General features: G+C 43.6%; 1 protein-coding gene across 4 annotated transcripts in view; it reads left to right on the top strand.

Moving 5' to 3' along the window:
* The window catches only part of RBPMS (RNA binding protein, mRNA processing factor), a gene marked incomplete at its 3' end in the record, with an annotated part of 123,406 nt that overhangs the window by 36,379 nt on the left and 60,873 nt on the right, over positions 1-26,154 (top strand). For all 4 annotated transcript variants that reach the window (XM_083357301.1, XM_083357302.1, XM_083357303.1 and 1 more), the window contains exon 2: positions 25,163-25,240. In XM_083357301.1, coding sequence (XP_083213427.1) covers positions 25,163-25,240 — 78 coding nt within the window. The remainder of the gene's footprint in view (positions 1-25,162; positions 25,241-26,154) is intronic.

A 26,154-nucleotide genomic window follows, 5' to 3' on the forward strand; every position in this document is an offset into this window, starting at 1 on the left:
CTTTCCTTCTGGTTTATGCCCTGGCTCACCCTTGACTTGATTTTAAGTGCAATAATATTTTATAGTTTAAGAATTGGCTGACCTGCGATTGAACTTTAAAGAAAACAAAAGTAATTTCTTACTATTGAGGCTCGTTTCTGGTGACTCCTTAGAGAATTAATGTACCTGTTTTCTTCCCAAATACAAACACATCATTGTTGCACTTGCATTTTAGAATTAAGTCTATGCTTTTAGGTGGGTTTTTTTCCCCCTGTCTTGATTCTTTGAAAATTGGGATGGAAGATCACGGCAACATTTCCATATAACTGTTAATCAGGATTTCTGACTTTCTGTCAACTCTAAAGGTAGACCATATTAGGAAACTTTATTCTGCTACAGAAACGGAATTTTACAAGTCTGTCTCTGTTCCCCTTCCTTCCCTCTTACAGCCCAGGGACTGGGGGAGGCAGTCTTAGTCTCTTTCTAATACCTTCTGTTCCCCCTGGGCTTAACATATGTTTCTTCTGCACCTGTTGTCCTAATGGTTTCTGGATGCTATCTACTTTCCTAGCTTACATATAAACAAGCAGGAAATCAGTGAATACAGTTTATAGCAGGAGTCTTCAAACTCGGCCCTTTTATGACTCATGGACTTCAACTCCCAGAATTCCTCAGCCAGCATGCCTGGCTGAGGAATTCTGGGAGTTGAAGTCCATGAGTCATAAAAGGGCCGAGTTTGAAGACCCCTGGTTTATAGTTTACTGTGTTATCTGAATTTGTGATTATGATTTATTGTGCCCAAACAGCTTAGGATTCTTGAAATAGCTTTGAATTCGGACTTCTTACTAACTTTTTTTTTAAAATAGAAGTTTTATTGATTTTTTTTGTTTTACATCAGGGTATTTATGAAGCAATACGATGATTGGGTAGTTAAAAGTAAACAGTAGTAAATAAAAAAGTCATTTGTAGATAGGTCAAGTTACATCAACAAGAATTCCCTCTCCAATTCCCTTAGTTATGATAGCATAGTCAAATTAATACATTTATAATTGTAACACAATCAGTTAGAACAATTTTCAATATATTTTCACATATACATATCCATGTCCTGTTTTTAAGTTTTACCTAATTGGAATAAGATATTCCAAACTAGCCTAAAATATATAAAAGAAAACTTAATTTTCAGGTAGCCCCCATTTCCCCCATTTCATTATATAGTACTTATCCTGTCTAAAATACATATATTGTTCATATCAGTGCATTCTTATGTTATACAAATTTATTCTATTTAACATCTTAATAGTTCACCAATTATTCAAAAAATATCTTTTGTTGTCCCCTTCCAAATTCTGTAATATAAGTCAATTCTAATAGCTAACTTTCCTTTCCTTTAAAGGTCTAAAAGTTGAGTATAAAGTCAATATGTATCTTTTAAAGATTCCCCTTAGCCCATTAAGAAATTTATTCTCTTTATCATCTTAGTAGTTCATCAATTTTTAAAATAATATCTTTTATTATATCATTGCAAATTCTATAATATAATTCAAAGTTATGTTCTAACTTTGAATTATAGCTAATCTATTTCATTATATAGTAATTATCATGTCTGAAATACATACATATTCTATTTGTCATCCTTACAATTCATCTATAGTTAACAAAGTATGTTTTATTATTTGTAGCTAATTTTCATTCCCTTCTAGATCCTAAATATAAACTCAGTTTATATCTTTTAACAGTTCTCCTTGGCCCGTTGAGAGAAAAAAATAAGCTTTATTATTGCAAGTCCCAACACTTACAAGAGAAAGAGAAGAAAAGTTCATTTATTTATTTATTTATTCTATCTAATTCTAGCTTTCTTCTTGTGCCAGGCAGGCTTCCATATCATTGCATTTAGCTTTTCAAATGTGTCTCCCTTTCTTCCTACACACGTTGTTTGAATCCAGGGAGACCATCCAGTTATCAATTTTTGATTGAAAGTGACCCCTTTGTAGTCATTAAATTTTCGTTCCAGTAAATCCAATCTCCATGTTTGGCGTAGTGCAGTTGTCATTAATTCAATCTGGTCTTCTTCTTTCAAATCCATCTGGCTTAGGTAAGAGGTCATGTCTGGTGTTGTAGTTATTGTTTGGTTGGTTGAAGTCTTGGTGTACTGTATTTGAAGGCCTTTGGCATCCTCCATCTTAGTATTGCTTTCTTCAGCTTCTGTTGCTTGTTGGATTGTAGGTTTTATAGTTGAGATCAATGTTTGGGCATCAAGGCTCTCAGTAGATTGTACTTGTTGTACTTTAAAGTCCCCTGCTTTGTTGTTAAATTACTCATCCTCTGTTCCTTTTTGGATTGTCAGATCATCAATTGAAGTAAGAGTCTCATTTGGTGAGTTTGTGCTGTCAGATTTGTCTTTAAGTTTGGCTTTTATTTCTGCAGTCATTGCCAAAATTGTATCAAGTATGAGTTTATAGTCAAGTGGTGGAATATATTCTTCCATTTCTTTAGTATTTTACAGATAGGCCTTTAGTGGAGGCTATTTTAATAAAAGTCAATAAATGTCCACCTCCACTATTCCTAAAAGTTGTTTTATTTATTTATTTATTTATTTATTTATTTATTTATTTATTTATTTATTTATTTATTTATTTATTTTTATAAACCGCCCTTATCCCGAGGGACTCGGGGCGGTGTACAGAGTAAGGTAGGCAAACATAATGAACAGTACTGAAAAACAATAAACAAAACAAAACAAACTGGGACCCCAATTAGAGCTATCAGGCCAGGCCGGACTGCTGGAATAGGTAAGTCTTCAAGTCGCGCCGGAAGGTGCGGAGGTCGGGGGCCATCCGGATTTCAGTTGGTAAGCAGTTCCAGAGGGCTGGCGCACCCACTGAGAATGCCCTCCCCCTGGGGGCCACCAGCCGACATTCCTTGAGCGGTGGCACCCTGAGGAGGCCCTCTCTGTGGGAGCGCACAGGGCGGTGGGGTGTTGACATTGGCAGAAGGTGCTCCCGTAGGTAGTCCAGACCCATGCCATGTAGGGCTTTGTATGTCATTGTTAGCACCTTGAACTTCACCCGGAAGGCAACTGGAAGCCAGTGCAGCGCACGGAGGAGAGGTGTGATATGGGAGTATCAGGAGGCTCCCAAAAGTGTCCGTGCCGCTGCACTTTGCACCAGTTGAAGCTTCCGAGTGGATCTCAAGGGCAGCCCCATGTAGAGAGCGTTACAGTAGTCTAGGCGAGAGGTCACAAGGGCATGGGTGACTGTACGTAAGGCATCAAGGTCCAGATAAGGCCGTAGTTGGCGCACCAGTCGAACCCGGGAGAAGGCCCCCTTGGTCACAGCTCCTATGTGATCTTCCAGGGAGAGCTGCGAGTCTAGGAGGAGACCCAGGTTGCGGGCCCTATCAACAGGGGGTAGTAACTCATCCCCGATGTTAAGGGATGGGATGCTCTGAGTAACCTGGCTTGCCGGTACGTACAGCCATTTAGTCTTGTCCGGGTTCAGTTGAAGCCTGTTCCTCCCCATCCATTCCCGGACCGCTTTCAGGCAGCGGGACATCACGTCGGGGGCATCACTGATGTTGTTTGGAGTTGAGATGAAAAGCTGGGTGTCATCAGCATACTGATGGTACCCTACTCCAAAGCTACGAATGATCTCACCCAGCGGTTTCATGTAGATGTTGAACAGGAGAGGCGAGAGGACCGACCCCTGAGGGACTCCGCAAACGAGCGGCCTCGGAGTCGACCTCTGTCTCCCTGCCAGCACCGACTGCGAGCGACCCTGGAGAAAGGAGGAGAACCAATGCAGAACCGTGCCTCCCACTCCCAGTCCCCTGAGGCGCCGCAGCAAGTTACCATGGTCGATGGTATCGAAAGCCGCCGAAAGGTCTAATAAGACTAGGACAGAGGAATGGCCCCTGTCCCGGGCTCTCCAGAGATCATTCATCAGAGCGACCAATGCCATCTCCGTGCTGTAGCCCAGCCTGAAGCCCGATTGGCACGGGTCTAGATAAACCACTTCATCCAGGACCTGAGGAAGTTGGTGCGCCACCACGCTCTCAACAACCTTCGCAAGGAAGCGAAGATTGGAGACTGGACGAAAGTTATTCAATGAGGATGGGTCCAAGGTGGGCTTCTTGAGGAGAGGTCTCACCACCGCCTCCTTCAAGGCGGTGGGGAAGTGACCCTCACTCAGAGAAGCAGAGATGACCGCCAGGAACCAGCCTCGTGTCCCCTCTCGAGCCGCATAAGCCAGCCAGGAAGTGCACGGGTCCAGTAAGCATGTGGAGGAGCTCAACCTCCTCATAATCCTGTCCACTTCCTTAGGAGTCACAGGATCAAATTCCTCCCAGATGACGTCGACAAGACTGTCCATGTCTTGTTCTTCCAACTCAGCCCAGTTGGAGTCCAGGCCGGTTCGAATCCGAGCAATTTTATCCAGCAGATATTGACCGAATTCCTCGGCTCGACCCTGCAAGGGTTCCTCCCTCACCTCTTGGTTCAGTAGGGAGCGAGTCACCCTGAACAAGGCAGCCGGGCGATTATCTGCGGACGCGATGAGGGTGGAAAAGTAGTTGGATTTTGCCACCCTTATCGCAGCGAGATAAGACCTGGTGAGGATTCTTAATCGCAATCGGTCGGATTCGGATCGACTGGATCTCCAACGGCTCTCTAGGCCCCGTCTCCGACGCTTCATCTCCCGGAGCTCCGCGGTGAACCATGGGGCTCGCTGGGATCTGCGCCGGGTCAGAGGCCGCATGGGTACAACTCGGTCCAGAGCCTCCGTGGCTGCCTTTTCTCAGGCTTCCACTAAGGCATCTGCCGAGCTGTGAGCAGGGAGTGCATGTGCGTCCCCAAGCGCTGCCTGGAACCTATCAGGGTCCATTAGGTGCCTAGGGCGGTACCATCTGGTTGGCACCGTGCACCCACGGCGGGGAGTGGCAAAGGGGAAGTCTAGCCATAGAAGGTGATGATCGGTCCATGACAGGGGCGTAACAGTCGTGGCACCCCCACCGATATCATCACGCCACCGTCCAGACAAGAACACCAAGACTGGGGTGTGGCCTCCCTCATGAGTCGGTCCAGAAATTATTTGCGACAGGTCCATGGCCGCCATGGAAGCCATGAACTCCCAAGCCAGTTCGGACGATCCTCCCAGGGACGGTAGGTTAAAGTCGCCCAAGACCATGAATTTTGGGAATTCAACCTCCAACCCTGAGAGGACATCGAGTAGCTCGGGCAGGGCTGCCGCTGCACGATTAGGTGGTAGGTACGCCAGCAGCAGGCCCAACTGCGCCCCCGGGCCATATCTCAGAATGAGAGACTCACACCCGACCATCTGAGGGACGGTGGTCTCTCGCGGGCTAAGGGACTCCCTGATGATAACTGCCACTCCCCCGCCCCTCCCATGGGTCCGAGGCTGGTGCAGCACCTGGAAACCTGGCGGGCAGAGGTCAACCAGGGGGACACCACCCTCTGGGCCCAGCCAGGTTTCCGTGATGCAAGCCAGGTCCACGTGCTCGCTCTCCACTAGGTCACGAACGAGGTGAGCCTTGTTAGCTACGGACCTGGCATTCAGGTAGACCAGCCTTAGCATAGGAGGTTGCACACCTTCGCTCCCGGGTCCTCCGGGGAAGTACAGAGGGTCGGAGCGTCTCACTGCTTGCACAGAGCGGAGATGACACTCCCGGTGACGATACGACCCTCTGTTTGTGTACCTTCTGCCGTTCCCCACCATCCTGGGAATAGGTTGTTTGTCAGTTCGCCACTGGGTTTTGTTGGCAACTGGTCCTCGTTTTTCACCATCGCGAATGGTCGTAGGCCTGGCCTGCGATATGGTAGCTGGAAGGCCTGCCTTTCCCGAGCAACCATAGTCTTTTCCCGCCCCCCTCCCTAACCCGACAAAAAACTTGAGTAGAAACTTAACCAGGGGCCTCTTGTTGGTCTTGTGATGCAGGCCCCTGACCCTGCCTGGCCATCTCTCAGAGGCCCAATGGTCGGGCCCGTCATCGAGGTTCGATGTATTGAAGGCAGGACGAACCCAGGAGAGGGGGGAACTCCTGAGGGCGAGTAGATCTATGCTTGAATATTGGAGAAGCATAGGGAGCATTGGGAAGCATTGGGAAGGCGGTCCCCTGGATGGAGCATTGGAAGGAGGGTCGAGTCAGGTAGGTGGATATCTGGACCGTCATCCAACCACTGCCACTTATTTATTTATTTTATTTATTTAATTAAATTTTTATACCGCCCTTCTCCCGAAGGACTCAGGGCGGTGAACAGGGCATATCTTAAAACTACAAAAGTACAAAAGTTAAAAAGGAATTAAATTATTGCCCACAATAAAAACAATGAAAATATATATATAAATATTAAAACCCTAAGTAATTCCCCATCAGGTCAGACCAGCTTGTACAAATAAATGGGTCTTTAACCCGCGCCGGAAGGAGCGGAGATCCGGTGCCATCCGGAGCTCAACCGGCAGCTGATTCCACAAAGCTGGAGCGCCCACAGAGAAGGCCCTCCCCCTGGGGGCCACCAGCCGACATTCTCTGACTGGAGGCACCCTGAGGAGGCCCTTTCTGTGGGAACGCACGGGGCGGAGGGGAGTCGACGCCGGCAGCAGGTGGTCCCCGAGGTATTCCGGACCCATGCCATGTAAGGACTTAAAAACCATCACTAAGACCTTGAACCTCACCTGGAAGACAACTGGTAACCAATGCAGCTCGCGGAGCAAAGGTGTAACATGGGAGTACCGGGAAACTCCCAAGACAACTCTCGCGGCCGCATTCTGTACCAGTTGGAGCCTCCGAGTGGTCTTCAAGGGAAGCCCCATGTAGAGAGCATTGCAATAGTCAAGACGAGAGGTCACGAGCGCATGAGTGACCGTACACAGGGCATCCCGGTCTAGATAGGGCCGCAACTGGCGCACCAGGCGAACCTGTGCGAAAGCCCCCCTGGTCACGGCTACTACATGATCTTCTAAGGTAAGCCGTGCATCCAGGAGGACTCCCAAGTTGCGAGCCCTATCTACGGGGGGTAAAGACTCACCCCCCATAGAAAGTGATGGAACGTTTTGAATGTCCCGGGATGCCGGAATGTACAGCCACTCAGTCTTGTCAGGGTTGAGTTGAAGTCTGTTCCTCCCCATCCAGACCCGAACCGCCTCCAGGCAACGGGACATCACAGCGAGGGCATCACTGGGGTGGTTTGGGGTCGAAATGAAAAGTTGGGTATCATCAGCATATTGATGATACCCAACTCCAAAACCATGAATGATCTCACCCAGCGGTTTCATGTAGATGTTGAACAGGAGAGGCGAGAGAACCGAACCCAGAGGAACTCCACAAACGACAGACCTAGGGGCCGATCTCTGCCCCCCTGCCAACACCGACTGTGAACGTCCCAGGAGATAGGAGGAGAACCACCGAAGAACTGTGCCTCCCACTCCCAATCCCCTGAGACGTCGCAGCAGGATACCATGGTCGATGGTATCGAAAGCCGCCGAGAGGTCTAATAGGACCAGGACAGAGGAATATCCCCTATCCCGGGCCCTCCAGAGATCATTCACCAGAGCGACCAATGCCGTCTCCGTGCTGTACCCGGGCCTGAAACCCGATTGGTACGGGTCCAGATAATCCGCTTCATCCAGGACCAGAGGGAGCTGATGCGCGACCACACTCTCAACAACCTTCGCAAGAAAGCGAAGGTTGGAGACCGGACGAAGGTTGTTCAAGACAGCTGGGTCCAAGGCAGGCTTCTTGAGGAGAGGTCTCACCACCGCCTCCTTCAAGACGGTGGGGAAATTACCCTCACTCAAAGAAGCAGATATCACCGCCTGGAACCAGCCTCGTGTCCTCTCCCTGGCTGCATAAACCAGCCAGGAAGGGCATGGATCCAATAAACATGTGGTGGAGCTCAACCTCCCCATAATCCTGTCCACTTCATCAGGGGTCACAGAATCAAACTCCTCCCAGATAACATTGACAAGACCGCCCGTGTCCTGATCGTCAGACTCTGCCCAGCTGGAGTCCAAACCAGTCTGAATCCGAGCGATTTTATCCGACAGATGTTGACCAAACTCCTCGGCACGACCCTGCAAGGGATCCTCCCTCACCTCCTGATTAAGGAGGGAGCGAGTCACCCTAAACAGGGCGGCCAGGCGATTATCTGCCGACGCGATGAGGGCAGAGAAGTAATTGCACCTCGCCACCCTCATCGCTGCGAGATAAGACCTAATATAGGTTCTTAACCACAACCGGTCGGATTCGGATCGGCTGGACCTCCAGCAGCTCTCTAGGCCCCGTTTCCGACGCTTCATCTCCCGGAGCTCCGCGGAGAACCATGGAGTTCGATGGGATCTGCACCAGGTCAGGGGCCGCAGGGGTACAACTCGGTCCAGTGCCTCAGTGGCTGCCCTTTCCCAGGCTTCCACTAAGGCATCCGCCGAGCTGTGAGCAACGGAGGCAGGTGGGGATCCCAGCGCTGCCTGGAACCCGAGAGGGTCCATTAAGCGTCTGGGGCGGTACCATCAAGTTGGTTCCGTATCCCCACGGTGGGGTGTGGCAAGACGGAAGACCAGCCGCAGGAGGTGATGATCGGTCCATGACAGGGGCATAATAAATGGACAGCCCCCACCAAGATCATCCAACCACCGTCCAGATAAAAAACCAAGTCAAGGGTGTGGCCTCCCTCATGAGTTGGTTCAGAAATTACCTGCGTCAGGTCCATGGCCGTCATGGAAGCCATGAACTCCCGGGCTAACTCAGATGACCCTCCCGGGGATGGTAGATTGAAGTCACCCAAAACTAGAAGTTTGGGGAACTCAATCACCAGACCGGAGAGGACATCGAGTAGCACGGGCAGGGCTGCCGCTGTGTGACTAGGTGAAACGTACACCAGCAGCAAGCCCAACTGTGCCCCCGAACCAAACCTCAAAAAGAGAGACTCACACCCGACTATCTGGGGAACGGTGGTCTCCCGCGGACATAAGGTCTCCCTAATAACAACCGCCACTCCCCCGCCCCTACCTTGAGCCCGAGGCCGGTGTAATGCTCGGAAACCTGGTGGGCAAAGGTCAACCAAAGGGACCCCACCCTCTGGACCCAACCAGGTCTCGGTGATACAAGCCAGGTCCGCATGCTCACCCTCCACCAGATCCCGCACAAGGGGAGCCTTATTAACCACGGACCTGGCATTCAGGTACACCAGCCGGAGCTCAGGAGGCTGCACATCCTCGCTCCCGGCACCTCGGGGAAGAACCAAAGGGTTGGGTGAACCCCAGAAGCAGGCCACTCCCCATCCTCTCACGATGGGTTGTGACTCTGCTTCTGGGGGTGGTCCAGGACCCACTCTGGGTGAAGCATACCCCATAGAGCTCTCACCTCTATGGGGCTGCAGGTGTAGGACAGGCCACTCTGTCACCGTGGCTTGCACCCAGGCCCATCATGTCCTGTGGGGCGAGGGAGGGCAGGGGGTTCGGAGCTGGTGGAAGCAAGATGATGATGGCCTCGGTGGTCTAGTCGCCGTCATCTCCACTGGTCAGCTGCATCGTTCAGTGCCAGGTGTTCCCAATTTTTATCTTTAAAGATAATGTCAAGGACAAATCTGTTAGAACCCAATCTCAGAGTAAAATAAAAAAAAGTTTACTTGCTATACCAGGTTTCACCACAAGATTTCTGTAATAGCATGTACAATCCTTTTGCAGACTAATATAAGTCTTTTATCCAATTAATTCATTTTTAGGAGTAAATAGGGTAGTAGGTCCCTGTAAAAATAAGCAATAAAAACTTTTTAGTGACCCAAAAATTTCAGAGGTACAAATAAGGTTGGTTAGTTATTTAGCTTAGTCATTTGATTTCTTTAGAGGCTTTAAGGTTGTAAATCCCCAAGTAAGCAGTTGCATATCTTTCAAGAAGATCTCTTCTTCGGGCCAGAGAGTAACTCCAGATCAAACAGAGGGCTGCCACCCTTCCTCAATTGCAGAGAGAGCCTCCTCACAGTGGTCGCACCTCCAGGGTGACTTTTAACCCTTTGCAGGGTCCTCCGAGGGAGAAAGACCAGATGGCGGTGGGAGAGCTTCTCCTGGAACATCCGCCAGCGCCGCATGCGTAAACCGGAAGCCAACTTCTTTCTAACTTATGACTATTGGGTTTTGTTTGGCAGAATTAAACTTATCATAGAATTTAGCTCAGACATCATGGTAACAAGTCTTTCTGATTAATTTACTTTCATATAGGAATGGTAAAAGTAAATAAAAGTAAATAACAAGTATTCCTTGACTTATGACTGCAATAGGGATCAGAATTTCTGTTGCTAAGCAGTGTTAAGTAAACCATGACCGATTTTTATCATAGTTCTTAAGCGAATTGCTGCAGTTGTTAAGTGAATCGTGTGGTCATTTAGTGACTGTGGCTTCCCCCGTTGACTTTGCTGGTTGGCTGGGAAGGCTACAAATGGCAATCCCGTGGCTCTGGGATGTTGCAACCATTGCAAATACAGGCCAGTTGCCGAGCATCCAAATTTTGATCATGAGATTGTGGGGATGCTGCAACTGTTGTAAGTGCAAGGACTGATCAACCACAAACCACCTTTTTCAGTGCTGATGTAACTTTGAATATATACTGCATTCATAAGAGGTTTGATAAGGCAAGTTTACCACCCCACGTGAATTTATGTCTCTCCATGTGGAAATTTTACATACTAAGATGTGCTTGGAGTGAATGAGAAACACACTGTCTGATTAGCAGAACTGTTCTTATCATATTGTTAGCAAGGAAGTGTATATTTGGGTTACTGTTCCATCAGAATACATTTTCTGCATTTGGAAAGCTAATATACTGGGTACAATGCTAGGCTGAGAACCTTGTTGGAGATATATTAGAGGACAGACTAACAGGGTCATTGGATATCATAATTAAAATTGATGCATGTGTGGCAGAAGGGTTAATCCTTTCTTTCAGTGCTATTAATGTAATAAAAATTGCTCTTATTTAAAGCTGAGAGCAAAGCTTCAAACTTTCTCCTTATCCTAACAAGGAGTTATTTTTTGAAGCAAATGTATATTTAATGTCAAAGTGTTTAGTATTACAAGTGGCTTGGCTCTAGCTACCTCTGCATAATCTTTTTTTAATATGAAAGGAATGTCCAGTTATGTTCCCTCCCAACTAACTGTGGTACAATGAAGAACTATTTCAGTACAGAGGTTATAATGATAAGACAAGCTTTGTATCACAGAAACCACTTGTTATCTAAAATCAACAGTAAATCTAATATATCTTCAATAAAAGGTTGGATGCTTTGGGAAGTCTGTTTGAAACAAGTGTTGCTTCCAACTCATTGAACTTCATCAGTTTAAGATGGAATAAGCTTCCTTCCACTCTCATAGAATGGTTATGGAATAGAATCCTACAGAAATAGAAAAAGCATATGATAACCAAGACTGATGTAGCCTAATAACTTTGGTTTTTAAGTTTGCAAAGTTGGATGAGAGGTGATCACTGATTTTTCTCCTGTACTTGCTTAACCTCTAAACTGTCCTCTGGCCATTCTCAAAAGTCACAAAGAAGAAGCATTTTCAGGAAGGCCTTGGTTGAATGAAAGATTTAGACCCCTCTTTCTTAACTTTTCTTTTTTTGAAATCCATATAATTCCAAACTTCTTAATAATAATTTTGGGATATGTGTATTCAAACATGGGGATGTGACTTGTTCAAACATATCAAAACACTTACTGAGCTGAATGATCACATAAGATTTATGGATGTTGCTTTAAGGTCATTCATAGAATCATAAAAACTATGGGTTGAAGGGACTTAAGAGGTCATAATTTAACATTTGTTCCTTGCAGGAATCCAGTAAGCCATCCCCAACAAGTCATCCAGTCCCAGTCTGAAAACATATAATGAAGGAAAGATCACCAGTGTTCTAGGCAGAGTCACCTACTATTTAACGGTGGTGACCATTAGGAAATTGTTCCTGGTGGGTCACTCCTGGGTGAGAATCAGAGAAGTAGCTACAGCTTTTCCTTCAAATAGGCCTTAGATTGTAGTTTGGGACTGGATTTGTTTTTATGCCACTAATTTGTCCCAGTGATAGGAGGAACTAAAGATGGCTGGTTTGCAAATATATGTGGGGTGGATTGTATGGCTAGGAAATTTTGCAGGAGCTGGTGAACTGCCAGGCAGACCCTTGCAGTATTTGTAGACTTATATTGGGAGGAGGGCTGGAGGAGCTGAATATGTTTGTGAAGAATGGGGCTTTTAAAGCCTGAGGATGGATGGCAGGGATTAGGAGATTGGACTAATGAAGGAATGGGGTAAGTAGGAATATTGCATTGGGCAGAATGTGATAAAGTTGGGCTGTACTAAGACAAGACAGTGGCAATGTTTTGCATCAATCCCACCTTTCAGCCTCCTGGCTTATTCTAGATGCAAGGGCTTTAGATCCTCAGTAGGCTTCTTTTCTGGCTGTTGTTGCTCAAGTCAACAATAAGGCCTTCTTCATCCATGAGAGAGCTAACAGGCATCTATTCCCTCTCAGAGTTAAACTCAACCAGATTTTAAGTGACATATCAGAGGTGGCCTTACATTTTTTGGGTGAGGATGGTGGAATGGCTATTGTTATATGGGAGAGAGTTTTCAGAGATGCTACTTCACAGATAAGTGTATATAAGGTCTTGTTTGTGCAGGGAAGAGCTGGAATTGCTGCTGTATGACTTCCTTTCAACCCAGTGGTTTTCCTGCCTAGGTTGTTCATTTGTTCATTGAAGCTCTTGTGGAGTTGGAAGTGAAGGTTCTTAGATTTATGCTGGTGAAAGACTTCAGTCTGCCTTTGCTTGGACAAAATATGGGGTGATTGGGGAGTTCATGACCTTCATGGCAATCACGATAATTGAAGATAATTGAAGGAGGTCCAAAACATACTGAAGCTCACACACTGGATTGGTTTTTTCCTTGGGGCAATTGTGGCACGAAAGATCGAGGACATTAACATTAGTCTTTTGTCATGGTCTCAGTGCCTGGAGGTTGTTGGGATCTGAATGAGGAGGACTATCTTTAGATTTAGCCCCACCAAGACTGAATTACTTGCAGCAATGAGTTTAAGGCCATCTGAGATTGTGTAGTTTTACTTCCAGCTGGAGATAGCATTTGCCAGATAAAATCAATAAGGAATTAGAGATCCTAGTCAGAGAACAGAGACAAGGTGGCTAGGATGGTCTTTGCACAAATTCATCTTGTGCATCAATTGCACCCTTTCCTGGATCAGGAAGCCATTCCACCTTGTGTGGACTATTGCATTGCTCTATACATAGGGGATAGCTTGAAGCTAAAGCTGATTCAGGCTGTAGCAATATGCCCATTTGACACTTCTATTTCCCAAGCTGAAGAACTGCCATTTGGTTTCTGGGTATAGAACAGTTTAGAGTAAGGATAAAGCTCTTCAGAGCTCAGGATCTTATTATTTGCAGACCACCTTTGCCTGTTCCTGCCATCCAGCATACTCTAGGTCATCTCAGTGAACAAAGGTTACCTTATGGCAGACATGTCAAACACAAGGCCCTGGGGCCAGATCCGGCCCACGAAGTGGTTTCATGTGGCCCGCGAAGCCATCCTGGAAACAGTGAGGGAACAGCCCCCACTGCCTTGGCCCTGGCCCAGAGACCCTCCTTCTGCCAGAGACCCTCAGATCTGTCCTGCCCAGGCCCCCATAGACACCCTTGATGCGAATGATGTAGAGCTGGCCATGCCCACCCTGTAGGCCATACGCACTCTAGCCACGCCCACCCAGTAGGCCACGCCCACCCGGCCCCTTGAGGGCAACCGCAATGCTGATGCGGCCCTCAATGAAATTGAGTTTGACACCCCTGCCTTATGGGATCCTGGCATGCCTTCTCTTGTTACTGATCTTGTTCCCTAGAGCAGCATTTCTCCTGCCGTCCATGTTGTCCTGACCCTTTAGGGAAGACATTAGAGACCTGGCTCTCCCGCAGATCCTAGGCCAGAGCGATCTGTGAATTTACTAACATACTGTGGGCGATTGTTTATCAATTTGTTTTTCAGTTATTTTAGCTTTTTTGAGATGCCACCTGAAGTCACATGATAATATAGTGGCCAACTATTAGCCAAGGAGGTAGTTTCATTCATAAGGAAAAAAAGAGTTTGTATTACTAGGCTAAATCAACCTAAGGGTGATACATGTAATTGAAAGGAATAAAAGTGAAAGCAAAGAGATGAAAATCTTTCCTCCCCATTTAGAAAGATTAAGCGTTCTTTGATAACGAGGATTATGGATGTGTTCAAAACTAGTTCAGATCTTAGTCTTTTTGTTTTCTTTGAAGTCACAAATTGTAACCTGTCCTGTGGGCAGTAACATACAAAATGTGTATTGATTATTGATTTCTATTGATTATTAGGTAGCCTTATAAATTGTTCTTAACAAAAAAAACACCTTTAAATATTTTCTTCCTTGCTTATAGTACTGGACAAAATTGTGTTCCTCATGTTAAGTCTTTCTCCTATTTCATTCAGATAGACTGGCAGTAGAGAATGAATAGTGAATAGTGGAAGATTTTCTGCAAATATTGTGGGCTAACTGTCGGTCATTAAGGGAAATGCTTGCAGAAATAACTTCCATGTATATAGAGCAGGGGTGTCAAACTCAAATTCATTGAGGGCCGCGTCAGCAGTGCGGTTGCCCTCAGGGGGCCGGGAGGGTGTGGCCAGGGTGGGCGTGGCCTACTGGGTGGGCGTGGCTAGAGTGCGTGTGGCCTACTGGGTGGGCATGGCCAGCTCTACATCGTTGGCATCAAGGGTGCCTATGGGGGCCTGGGCAGAAGTGGGACAGATCTGAGGGTCTCTGGCAGAAGGAGGGTCTCTGGGCCAGGGCCAAGGCAGTGGGGGCCGTTCCCTCATTGTTTCCAGGATGGCTTCGCAGGCCACATGAAACCACTTCGCGGGCCGGATCCGGCCCCCGGGCCTTGTGTTTGACATGTCTGATATAGAGTATCAGTGTAATTGGAAAACATATCTAAATAATCCAGATAAAATGAGACCCCAGAAATAACTTCTCAACGTGTTGGATATTTTATGTGAGGATGGAGTGCAACAAGTTATTTTGGCCCCATGGCTATGGCTCTTGGAAATTCAGCATTTCAGATTAGTGCTGATATACAGATGCCCTGGCACTGGTTTCTTTCTCCATTTATGGGGATTTTGACATCTTGCTCTAATGTTCTGGTCCCTAGCCAAATAAATTATAAGATATTATGCAGTTCCAGCTTCTCTTAGTCCCAAGAATTTTTCTGCTAGGAGTTTGTTTCCATTGTCCCCTGCTGAACTTTATTAATAATTTTTTCCACTAGCTTTTCCTGGCCGTATGTGGGATAAATTCTATTTTATGCTAGCGAAAGTACGTTTTGCCAACTTTCTATTATCATTGTGGAATATAGATATGACTTAAAAATAAAAGCATCTAAAATACATGGGTAAACACAAGGAAAACAATACTTATTTATTGTTCAGAATGATGGTAGAGACTTACTGCATACCTCTACTGTATGTTTAACTCACCAATCCCAGTTTGTCTAAGTTCTTTTAGCTTATTTTTCACTACTTATGAAATGGTGGAAGAAAATGATAAATTAAGTGATTATAAGGGTGATGAGGAAAATAGTTCACTTAAAAACTACACTTGTCAAAAATCTGCTTGCTAAAATTACTGGTTGCTTTGTGACACTCATTATGTCATCCTTTCTTCCTGGACATCAATGGACAAGTTGATCCAGGTTGTTCTCTTGCAATGCAGTTAGAGATTGGAGACGAAATTGACAAGAGTTCTGTATTTCCCTCCTGCCCCCCATTTTTCTTAGCAGTTATTCTAAAGGCATCGAGACGCTGCTTGTTTTTTTTTCTTCCTCAAGTGACTTTCTTAAAATATAATGACTTGCTTGATCTCAGGAGCTACAAAGCACAGAAAAGCAAGAATGCTTGTCCATTGAAGGATGCATGGAAAAGAAAGAAAGAAAAGATCAGCTTTGCTTCACTTTCAAAGTGGTGCAAAACCAGGAAGGTGGGGAGGCAGTACATCTCTCATAGTAAACCAGTGTCTTCTGATCAGATAGACCAGGCGGTGTTTTTGACAAGCCGTAAAATCTTTATGTGGAAGTACTAGTACACAGGCAGGTGATGAGATAGGTTGGTTGTCAGTCTCACAGTTTCCACAGAATTGTGGTAAACAGCTCAGAATGATTCAGAAAACAGCTCACGATACTATAAAGCACAGTGGGCACTGGATGTAAAGTGTTGTTCATATGACATTTGTGTAGAGCCCTTCTTATCTTCTGCAGTTTTCAGTGTGGTTTGGAAAACACTTTTCCTAAGGAAAGAAATACACAATGTTATTTGGGTTGTACCTACAGCCCACACTATCCTACTTCACCGTGCTCATTATTTTAGGGTTAGTTTTGTCTCCAGTGGATGCTTTGTCTCTGTATCAGAAAAAATTGAGTGCAAGACATTGATGGATCTTATGGATCACTCCTTCCTTCTTATACAACTCTTTACTGAGATGCTGTATAATTGTAAATAGAGATTCCCTAATGTTCTTTAGGAGTTTTCAAGATGGCAAGTTATATAGATCTGGTTTGTTTTGCTAAGTCAGGGGTGTCAAACTCAATTTCATTGAGGGCCGCATCAGCATTGTGGTTGCCCTCAGGGGGCCGGGTGGGCGTGGCCAGCTCTACATCGTTCGCATCAAGGGTGCCTATGGGGGCCTGGGCAGGAGTGGGACAGATCTGAGGGTCTCTGGCAGAAGGAGGGTCTCTGGGCCAGGGCCAAGGCAGTGGGGGCCGTTCCCTCACTGTTTCCAGGATGGCTTCGCGGGCCACATGAAACCACTTTGCGGGCCGGATCTGGCCCCCGGGCCTTGTGTTTGACATGTCTGTGCTAAGTCCTTGAGTCCTTCTCCTAGGATGGCCTTACTTGCTTCCACCCCCCCACCCCACTCCCATTAGCTATTTCTCTTTCAATAAACCAAGAAGTATTAAAAAATAGTTGGTCTTGGTGTGCAAGAAGAAAGAAGGAAAATTATGGGGAAGGGTTACCTTAGGTGCCTAAGTAGATCCAGAATCCTTTTGCAATAAATTATTGAAATGATCTTATCAAAATCCACATCTCTTTGAAGAACAACATTCAGCATGGTTTTTATTAGGTCTGAAAGAAAAAATATTTTCTCTAATTAATTTATTGCCTACAGTACTTTCAAGGTTCTAACAGAAAATATCTTTGAAGTAAGATTCCTCAATTATTCCAAAGAGCAAAGAAAAGGAAGGATTTTTAAAATCCCCATCTGACACTGCCTGACTTAAATCAGATAATCTTTATTGCTATAGTCCCTGACCAGCATTTTGAACAATTAATATAAAGAGTTACAAAGTTCAAATTAAAATAAGTTACAAGTTACAAGGTTCAAATTAAAAATAAAAGTAAAGGAAATAGCTTGCTATAATGCTATAAACAAAGTAGGAATGTAAAAACTATGAAAAAAAAATCCTACAAAAAAATAAAGAAAAGAAAAGAAAAAACCTGGGATTATGAAACCAAATCAAATACCAAAAAATGTGCTTAGTAAATGCTACACTCCTAGGCAGATATTTATGTACATGCATATATGAAACTTACAGGAATCAGTGACTAGTGAGGTATACAGTAAATTGAATAATGGTAGGATCCTAAGGGCTAAAGGAGTAATTTTCTGCATATATCAATGGTGGCTGAATTTTTCTTTCTTCTTACTCTTCTAGAGATGTTAGGATCTTCAAAGTTCAAGCAAGGATTATAATCCCTTCATTCAACACCATCATAATTTGCACCGGCTTGCCACAGGGCTGTGTGCTCAGCCCCTACCTGTACTCATTGTACACATATGACTGTGTATCATCCGACCCATCTACTGCGATAATTAAGTTTGCAGATGATACTACCATAGTGGGTCTTATTACAGGTGGGGATGAGACAGCATACAGGGGGGGAGGTACAAAAACTATCCATATGGTGTTGCAATAACAACTTGCACCTGAACATCGGCAAGACGAAAGAGATGGTGCTTGACTTCCACAGGATAAAGGAGGAACCTGCCCCACTTTACATCAGGGAGGACTGTGTGGAGAGAGTTTCCTCCTTTAAATTTCTGGGAGTCTACCTCTGTGAAGATCTTACCTGGAAAGTTAATACAACCCAGGTGGCCAGAAAGGCCCAACAGAGACTTCACTTTCTCAGGGTCTTGCAGAAGAACAGGGTAGAACAATGGCTAATGACCCTCTTTTACTGGTCTACTATAGAGAGCGTCCTCTCGTATGGTATTGTGGTTTGGTATGCTGGTCTGACAGCCGCGGATAGGAAAGCATTACAGAGGGTGATGAGCACAGCACAAGACATTGTGGGCTGTTCCCTGACACCACTGGATGACATCGCCAGGGCTCACTGCCTTGGAAGAGTGAGGAAAATTCTCAGGGATGACTCACACCCTGGACAGTATCTCTTTACTCTCCTACCATCGAGTAGAAGATATAAGAGTATAGAAAGCTGTACCAACAGGCTGAAGAACAGCTTTTATCCATGGGCTGTTAGGCTTTTGAACGGGAAATAATTTTGTAAACTTTATGCATGATTGACTTGCAAGACCAGTGTGTTGTGCAATTAGCTCACATGGTGTAATAAGATGGAGGGTTTGTGTCACTGTAAGTTGTGGGTGGGGGGCACGAAGTGAGGCTCAGCCAATCTCAACGTATACATGGTTCTACTTTGACAATAAAGGTTCATTCATTCAAATGTTCACAACAATGAAAACCTAGGACAGGAGGAAGAGCGCCGCCGGGTGGGCAGGCAGGTGTCTTGCTCGGCTGTGGCTTGCAGGGCACTTTTTTCAGTGCCATTGTAACTTCGAACAGTCACTAAGTGCACTGTTGTAAGTCGAGGACTACCTGTACTTCATCACTTTTTTCCTTTTTTGGGGAGGGGGCCATCAAGTTTTGACACCTTGCTAGGCGACTGGTGGTACTCGGATGTTGCCATATCTTAAAAGTGGTACAATGGGTGAAAAGGTTGAAAAGCCCTGATCTAGCAGTACCACATCAGCTTTGTTTTCTTAATGGAAATACCGTAGTTTCCGGCGTATAAGACTACTTTTTAACCCATGAAAATCTTCTCAAAAGTCAGGGGTCGTCTTATACGCCAGGTGCTGAAAATTTAGGGACAGGGCTGGCTGGAAAACCTGGAGCGGATCTCCCATTTAGTCTGCGCAGGGAAAGCGGGACCAGTTGGAGAAGAAGCTGCAGTCTGTGATTTTTTACAGGCTGGGGTCTGGGCGTCTTTCCTTCTAAACTTGAAGAGCAGCTGTAGTATATCCCAACTTGAAAGGCAGGTGGGGAAGGCAGCAGCCAGAGCACCGGCTTAGCTCTAAGGACACATTTGACTCAAGAACTGGGCGGGCGGGCTGGAAAACCTGGAGCGGATCTCCCATTTGGTCTTTTTTTAAAAAAATCCCATTTATATCCTGCCCTTCTCCGAAGACTCAGGGTGGCTTACAATTTAAAGCACAAATCAATGTGCTTAGCAATAGCCTTCATTCTGTGTATATGCCTGTTTATTAGGGCTTTCACACACCCCCCCAAGCAGCATTATTACAAAGTCAGCTTATTGCCCCCAACAATCTGGGTCCTCATTTTACCTACCTCGGAAGGATGGAAGGCTGAGTCAACCTTGAGCCTGGTGGGACTCGAACCTGCACTAATTGCAGGCAGCTTGTGTTACTTAAGGCTCTGCGCAGGGAAAGCTTTAGAGTGAATTAGGAAAAGTGAAAAAGTGAATTAGGAAAATAGGGAATGGTTGCTGGAATCAGGGGCTGCCACAAAGAAGAGGGAGTCAAGCTATTCTCCAAAGCACCTGAAAGCAGGACAAGAAGTAATGGATGGAAACTAATCAAGGAGAGAAGCAACCTAGAACTAAGGAGAAACTTCATGACAGTTAGAACAATTAACCAGTGGAACAACCTGCCTCCAGAAGTGGTGAATGCTCCAACACTGGAAGTTTTTAAGAAGAGAATGGACATCCATTTGTCTGAAATGGTATAGGGTTTCCTGCCTTAGCAGGGGGTTGGACTAGATGACCTCCAAGGTCCCCTCCAACTTCTACTACTTCTTCTTCTTCTTCTTCTTCTTCTTCTTCTTCTTCTTCTTCTTCTTCTTCTTCTTCTTATTATTATTATTATTATTATTATTATTATTATTATTATTATTTAATCCACTTGCACTGTTTTATGTTTACATGTTTGATGACAAACAGCCTTATGTTTATAAGTGACAGTTTTCCTACTAAGCACCTGCATGTCATAAGCATTTGAATTAAAATTACCATATTAAAATCAAATCTGATGTTTTTTAATTTTTATTTGGTGTGCGTTGGAAGAGGGGTAGTCTTATACGGCGAGTATAGCCCAAACCCTATAATTTAACAGGAAATGTAGGGGGTCGTCTTATACGCCCAGTCGTCTTATACACCGGAAAATACGGTAAGCAAAACCCACAAGAACAGATAACAACAGAGAAAATGCATAAGAAATTCACTTACGCATAACCAAGGAGTGTAAAATAGGTAATAAAATGGACAGGTCTTATAGATAATAGGTTTTATAGATATAGTTAGCTACTGTAGATCAGCTCAATAAGTTTTATATGCTTTATGTGTATAATTCTTATGTTACTGTATCTTAAATTAATCTTATTCATATAGGTATACAGGTTGTCTTTCATTTACAATCATTCATTTAGTGACCGTTTGAAGTTACAGCAGCACTGAAAAACTGACTTATAACCACTTTATACACTTACGACTATTACAGAATGGTCACATGATCAAAATTTGGGTGCTTGGGAACTGGCATGTATTTATGACAATTGCACTGTCCTGGGATCATATGATCCCTATTTGTAACCTGCCCAGTTGACTTCCCACAAGCATGGTCAGTGGAGGAAGCCAGATTTGCTTAATGGCCACTTGATCACTGAACAACTGCAGTGATTCGCTTAACAACTGTGGCAAAAGAATCTGTAAAATGGGGCAAAACTGATTTAACACTGCCTTTGTCAAGTCCCGGATGAAAAAAGCCAATCAAGCAAAACACCAGAGTCATTGCGTTCTCTTATGTAAACTTTTATTGGACAAGAATCAAACCGGCATAATTGAATTAAAGCTACCTCTGAGGAAATGGCGGGAAGCAGATAATTAAAAGAATAAAATCATCCCTCCCCTCTCTGACTGTTCAGGTCACATTGTCCAATACATCTTCTGGTAATTGTTATGAGAAAAACCTTCACCGAAAGATTCTCAACTCTCACGATGATAAAAGACACCTGTAGACCTCAAACTCTCCTGAACCCCCAACTTTGTTCTGTTGGCAAGCAAGAAGAACTACAGCAGTCCTAAAGGCAGTAGATTTCATGGTTTGACAGCCTCCCTTAGCAACAGAAATGTTGAGCTGAATTTAGTTGTAGGTCCAGGACTGCCTGTATGTATGCATATATTTATATATGTATAAATATATACATAGATGGAGATAGAGATATAGAGATACAGACAGACAGTGTAGATTAACTCTGGAATAAAGAACAAAACTTTATCACAGTCAGTGACCAATGCAAATTTTATATATATATAATTTTTATTTTGCATTGGTCACTGGCTGTGATAAAGTTTTGTTCTTTATTCTGGAGTTAATATCTAGGTAGGCTAACTAATTTGAATTTTTTTTAGTGAAGGAACAGCAATTATACTTCACTATATTTAATAGCCCTTTAGTAAAGAGAGGCAGACCACTTGCTAGGACCCCAACAAAGAATATTTCTGTCATCTTTATATTTTCTGTAGACACCTAGCTGACTATTGATGAAAACAGAATGCTAGATTAAATGCCTTCTTTATTTGATCCAAGAATAAATCTCTTTGAACATTCATTAAATATAACAAAGCTTGTGTAAGTATGATACTAAAACTATGGAAGTGGAGTGCAGGTTTTGATCACATAAAGGGGGCTTAATTGCTAATTACATTTCTTTTTAGTAATGCTTCATTGAATTTTTAAGCACTGTAGACATCAAGTCAAAGCGTAATGGAGTTTAAATTTGACCTTTGACATTTATTGCTATTTACTGAAAAGAGAATTTGAGTAATTTCTTTGGACCAAGATTATCTCACATTAGATGACTCAAGTGCTTTGTTGCCTAATTTAAGTGCTTTACTTGTAAGTAAGTTAAAAGTAAATATCCTGTTTAACTTTCGTAGAAAATAAAGAAGATGAAAGCATTCAACAGGAAACAATGTCTTCAGCTATAGTGGAGTTTTTCTGTTTAAATAAGCCTGTCTTTTCTACTGTTTACATATTTTAGTTACTCCATAGTTGAAGGAGTTTGCTAATTGTAAGATTGGAGACTGGGGTGGGGTTTTTTTTGTTCTTGGTCAAACAATTTTGTAAAATTAAAGGGGAGACATTTTAAAAACTGCCAAATTTGTCTTGGCAGAGATAACCCTGTTTGATGTACATGCTATCAGGACTAATCACTTAAAAAAAAAAACCCTTGTTTTTCTCGGAGGAAAAAGCAACACAGTCCTTTTAGCCAGTAAATTGGCTTTCTGAGTTCCTTCCTCAGTCTTCAACGTTAACTTAAAGTTGTCAAAAGAAATACTTTTATCTAGATTTGCATTTAAATGTCTATCTAGAATGTTTTTATGCCTCTGTGTTTGCACCAATCCTGAGCAGCTATTCCAGACATCTTTTGTGCTGGAAATCTGACTGATAGAAATCCAGGCTGATAGGAGTGTAGAGTTTCTTGGTAATAAATTGTTTTCTGAACTCCTTTGTGTTGATTGTAGAACTGGGTCTTTCTCTAATTAGCACCCTGTTAACAAAGAGTTGCTGTTGGCTTTGTTGTTGTTGTTGCAGAGGGAGATATGAGGATATGGAAGAATGAGGTGGAAGGCTAAGCAAAGCAAATATATTTCATGTAGAGCAATCCGCTGAAAGGAAGAATATTTTGGCCTGGCTGAAATTACTTCTCTCATGATACTGAAACCAGCATATATCTTTTAAAAAAAAGCGGCACCAATTAGGTCAAAACATTCAACTTAATGTGTAGATATGTACTAAACGAAGCACCTTCCTAATGCTGGAGGACACTGGTGAAACATAGGGTACAAACAGTGGGCATTTCATCTTGCACAGTTGGATATGAGCAGAATTGGAGAGGCCCTTTAGGAGTGTGGAATGTACTTAAGGGAGATAGTAGAACAGATTCTGAGGATCACTTGCTAACTGTAGAAATCATAAGTCAGGAAATGAACTGGAAGCCTGACAATTTCCTTTCTTAAAGCAGCTGCAGATCTTTTCGGTAAGGTAGAGTAAAATCATTGCAGAAAGCAGCAGAGTAATATTGAAAAATGTTATAAATAAATAATAAATAGGAACATTTATCTATTTATCTATCAAATAGAGACTTATTGTAATAACAGTAGTATTCAGTAATATGCAACAGCACCACACAAATTCCCATATTCATGCTAGTTAAAGTCATTTCTAAATATTCAGGAAAAAACCCTATTGCTTCAAATAATCTAGAAAAAATGTGGGAGTATATATTCAATATGCCTATTTATAAATTCAACAAGTCTGCTTAATAGTTCTGTGAAGGGTTATTGAGTTAAGTTGTGGAAACATCATTTGATAAACCAAGATAGCTATAAGTACATATATGTCCCCAATTGATGGGTAGAGTTTGTTCAAATTTTTCAACCTGCTTACTTATGTGAAATAGTATAGATCAGGGCTTTTCAACCTTTTCACCCATTGTACCACTTCGGATATGGCAACATCCGAGTACCACCAGTCACCTAGCAAGGTGTCAAAAACTTGATGACAAAAAAAAAGGGAAAAAAGTGATGAAGGACAGGTAGTCCTCGACTTACAACAGTTCGCTTAGTGACTGTTCGAAGTTACAATGGCACTGAAAAAAATTCCCCCCAAGCCACAGCCAAGCAAGACACCTGCCTGCCTGCCCGGCGGCGCTCTTCCTCCTGTCCAAGGTTTTCATTGTTGGGAGCATTTCTGTTGAGGATTGGCAGTGGGGGTGCGGGGGGGTGTTGTTTTTTATTCCCCTCCCCCTTCCGCTGGGTGGTTGCAGCAGGTTTTGGTCACTTCACATGACCCTGGTTCACTGTGACCATCATAAATATGAATCGGTTGCCAAGCATCTGAATGTAAATCACAAGACCCTGGAGATGCTGCAATATTCCAGCTGATCGGTGCTTTTTCTTGGCTCAGAAGCGCCAGGATAAGCGCCAAGCTCCAACTGGAGCCTGGTGATGATCCTGGCGCTTCCACTGAGCCCTGACAGCCCTGCAGCTCCAGCCGTCTCTCGCTCAGGCTTGTGTGGTGCTGCCATTCCCCTCCCCCGCTACCACTTTTCTCGGATGGTCGCGTACACCTGCCAGGTGCCAATGTACCACAGGTGGTACCCATACCACTGGTTGAAAAGCCCTGCTATAGAAACACAAGATAATGTAACAGATATATTTCAGTTTGGAGGAGATGGATAAATTATATTCAGAACAAATATGGGACTAAAAAGTTCCATTTAGCTTATGAGTACATTTTAGTGGGATATTGTTATTGGTACGTTGTTTGTAGTTATGTTAAAGGGGAGTTAAAGCACATTATGAATTTGGTTAATTGTATATTATGCATAAATTTTTATTTAGAATATGATTATTGTAACTATAATCCTGTATTTAGCTCTGGGAAGTGGAGGGGGGAAGTGGGTGGGTTTGGGGTGGGAGGGATTTGGGGATATATTGTAAAATTTTGTTTTTGTAAAACTCTGTAATAAAAAAAAAAGATAATGTAACAGAATCATAATAATTGGGAGATAGCAGTGACTGCAAATCTGTTGGTTGGATTTTGACTCCTGGAGTCAACAAGTGAAAGTCATTTTCAAAAAGAAAATTCAGCTTCGTGCATTCACTTATAGTAAGAAAGTATAATTGCAGAGAGAGAAGCTTTAATCTGGAAGAATTTACACCTTACTGTTGATTATATGGAGTAAATTTGCAGAAAGTTGTTTTCATTTTCTTGCTTTTTTTTTTTAAAGGTACGGACGCTCTTTGTCAGTGGTCTGCCCTTGGATATCAAACCTCGAGAGCTCTATCTCTTGTTCAGGCCATTCAAGGTACTTCCTTTGACTACCAACCTTGGAAATAAAAAACTGAGACCAAGAAGTCAGCGTGCTTATTTATAGAAAGATTGTGATTTATGTTGTTATTATAAATGGCATATTTCCACAGTAATGTCTGACGGGTTCTCCTGGAGGAGAATACAATGTTCCTGGTATCTGGATTTTAAAAAGTTTGGAATACAGTTAATTGTAATATCTTATTTCAGTTGAAAACTTGGCTAGAAGGATTTTCAAAGGGACTGAAAGTTGGCCAAACGCTCCCCCCCCAAAAAAATGACTATAAATATTAACAGTGGTGTGAGGAAGGCTCCAAGTTATACATAGGAGCCTCTACCGATGATAAAGATTAGGTAGAGTTCATAACGTCTGTAAATGACATGTCAAATATTTTATGTGCTACCATATATTCTTCAAAGGTATGTGCATATTCTACTGGTTTTTTAAAAAAATTTTCTAATACCAGCAACTGAAACATACAAATCTAACACGATTTTTGGTATGTTCTGGGCTGATAAATTTCATTTATAGAAAGCATAATATTAGCCTATATACGTATAAAACCCATCTTTCTTGATGATGAAACCTTTTAATCCACTGCATTACATTTCCCCACCCACCCCCTTTCAAGTGGGTGTCATGGAAAAAATTCTTTTTTTGTGTCATTTCTGTTTGACATCTTCATAATATGCATACTATTATGACTGTGCAAAGCATTTGAAAGAAGTGTTTCACCAAATGTGTTAGAAACAACAAAGCACCTCTCTTTGAAATATTAAAACCGCCAGGTCCTTTGCAAGCCTTTTACCTTGCAGAAGACTTGGCTTCTTTAGCACATCACAGAGAAGTGCTTTGCTTATGCTCACCTGCTTTGCCAAACAGTCTCTTTTGAATGCTTTGCAAATCCCTAA

Source organism: Vipera ursinii, assembly GCF_947247035.1.
Source record: "Vipera ursinii genome assembly, chromosome: 2".
In the NCBI taxonomy this organism is placed as follows: domain Eukaryota; kingdom Metazoa; phylum Chordata; class Lepidosauria; order Squamata; family Viperidae; genus Vipera; species Vipera ursinii.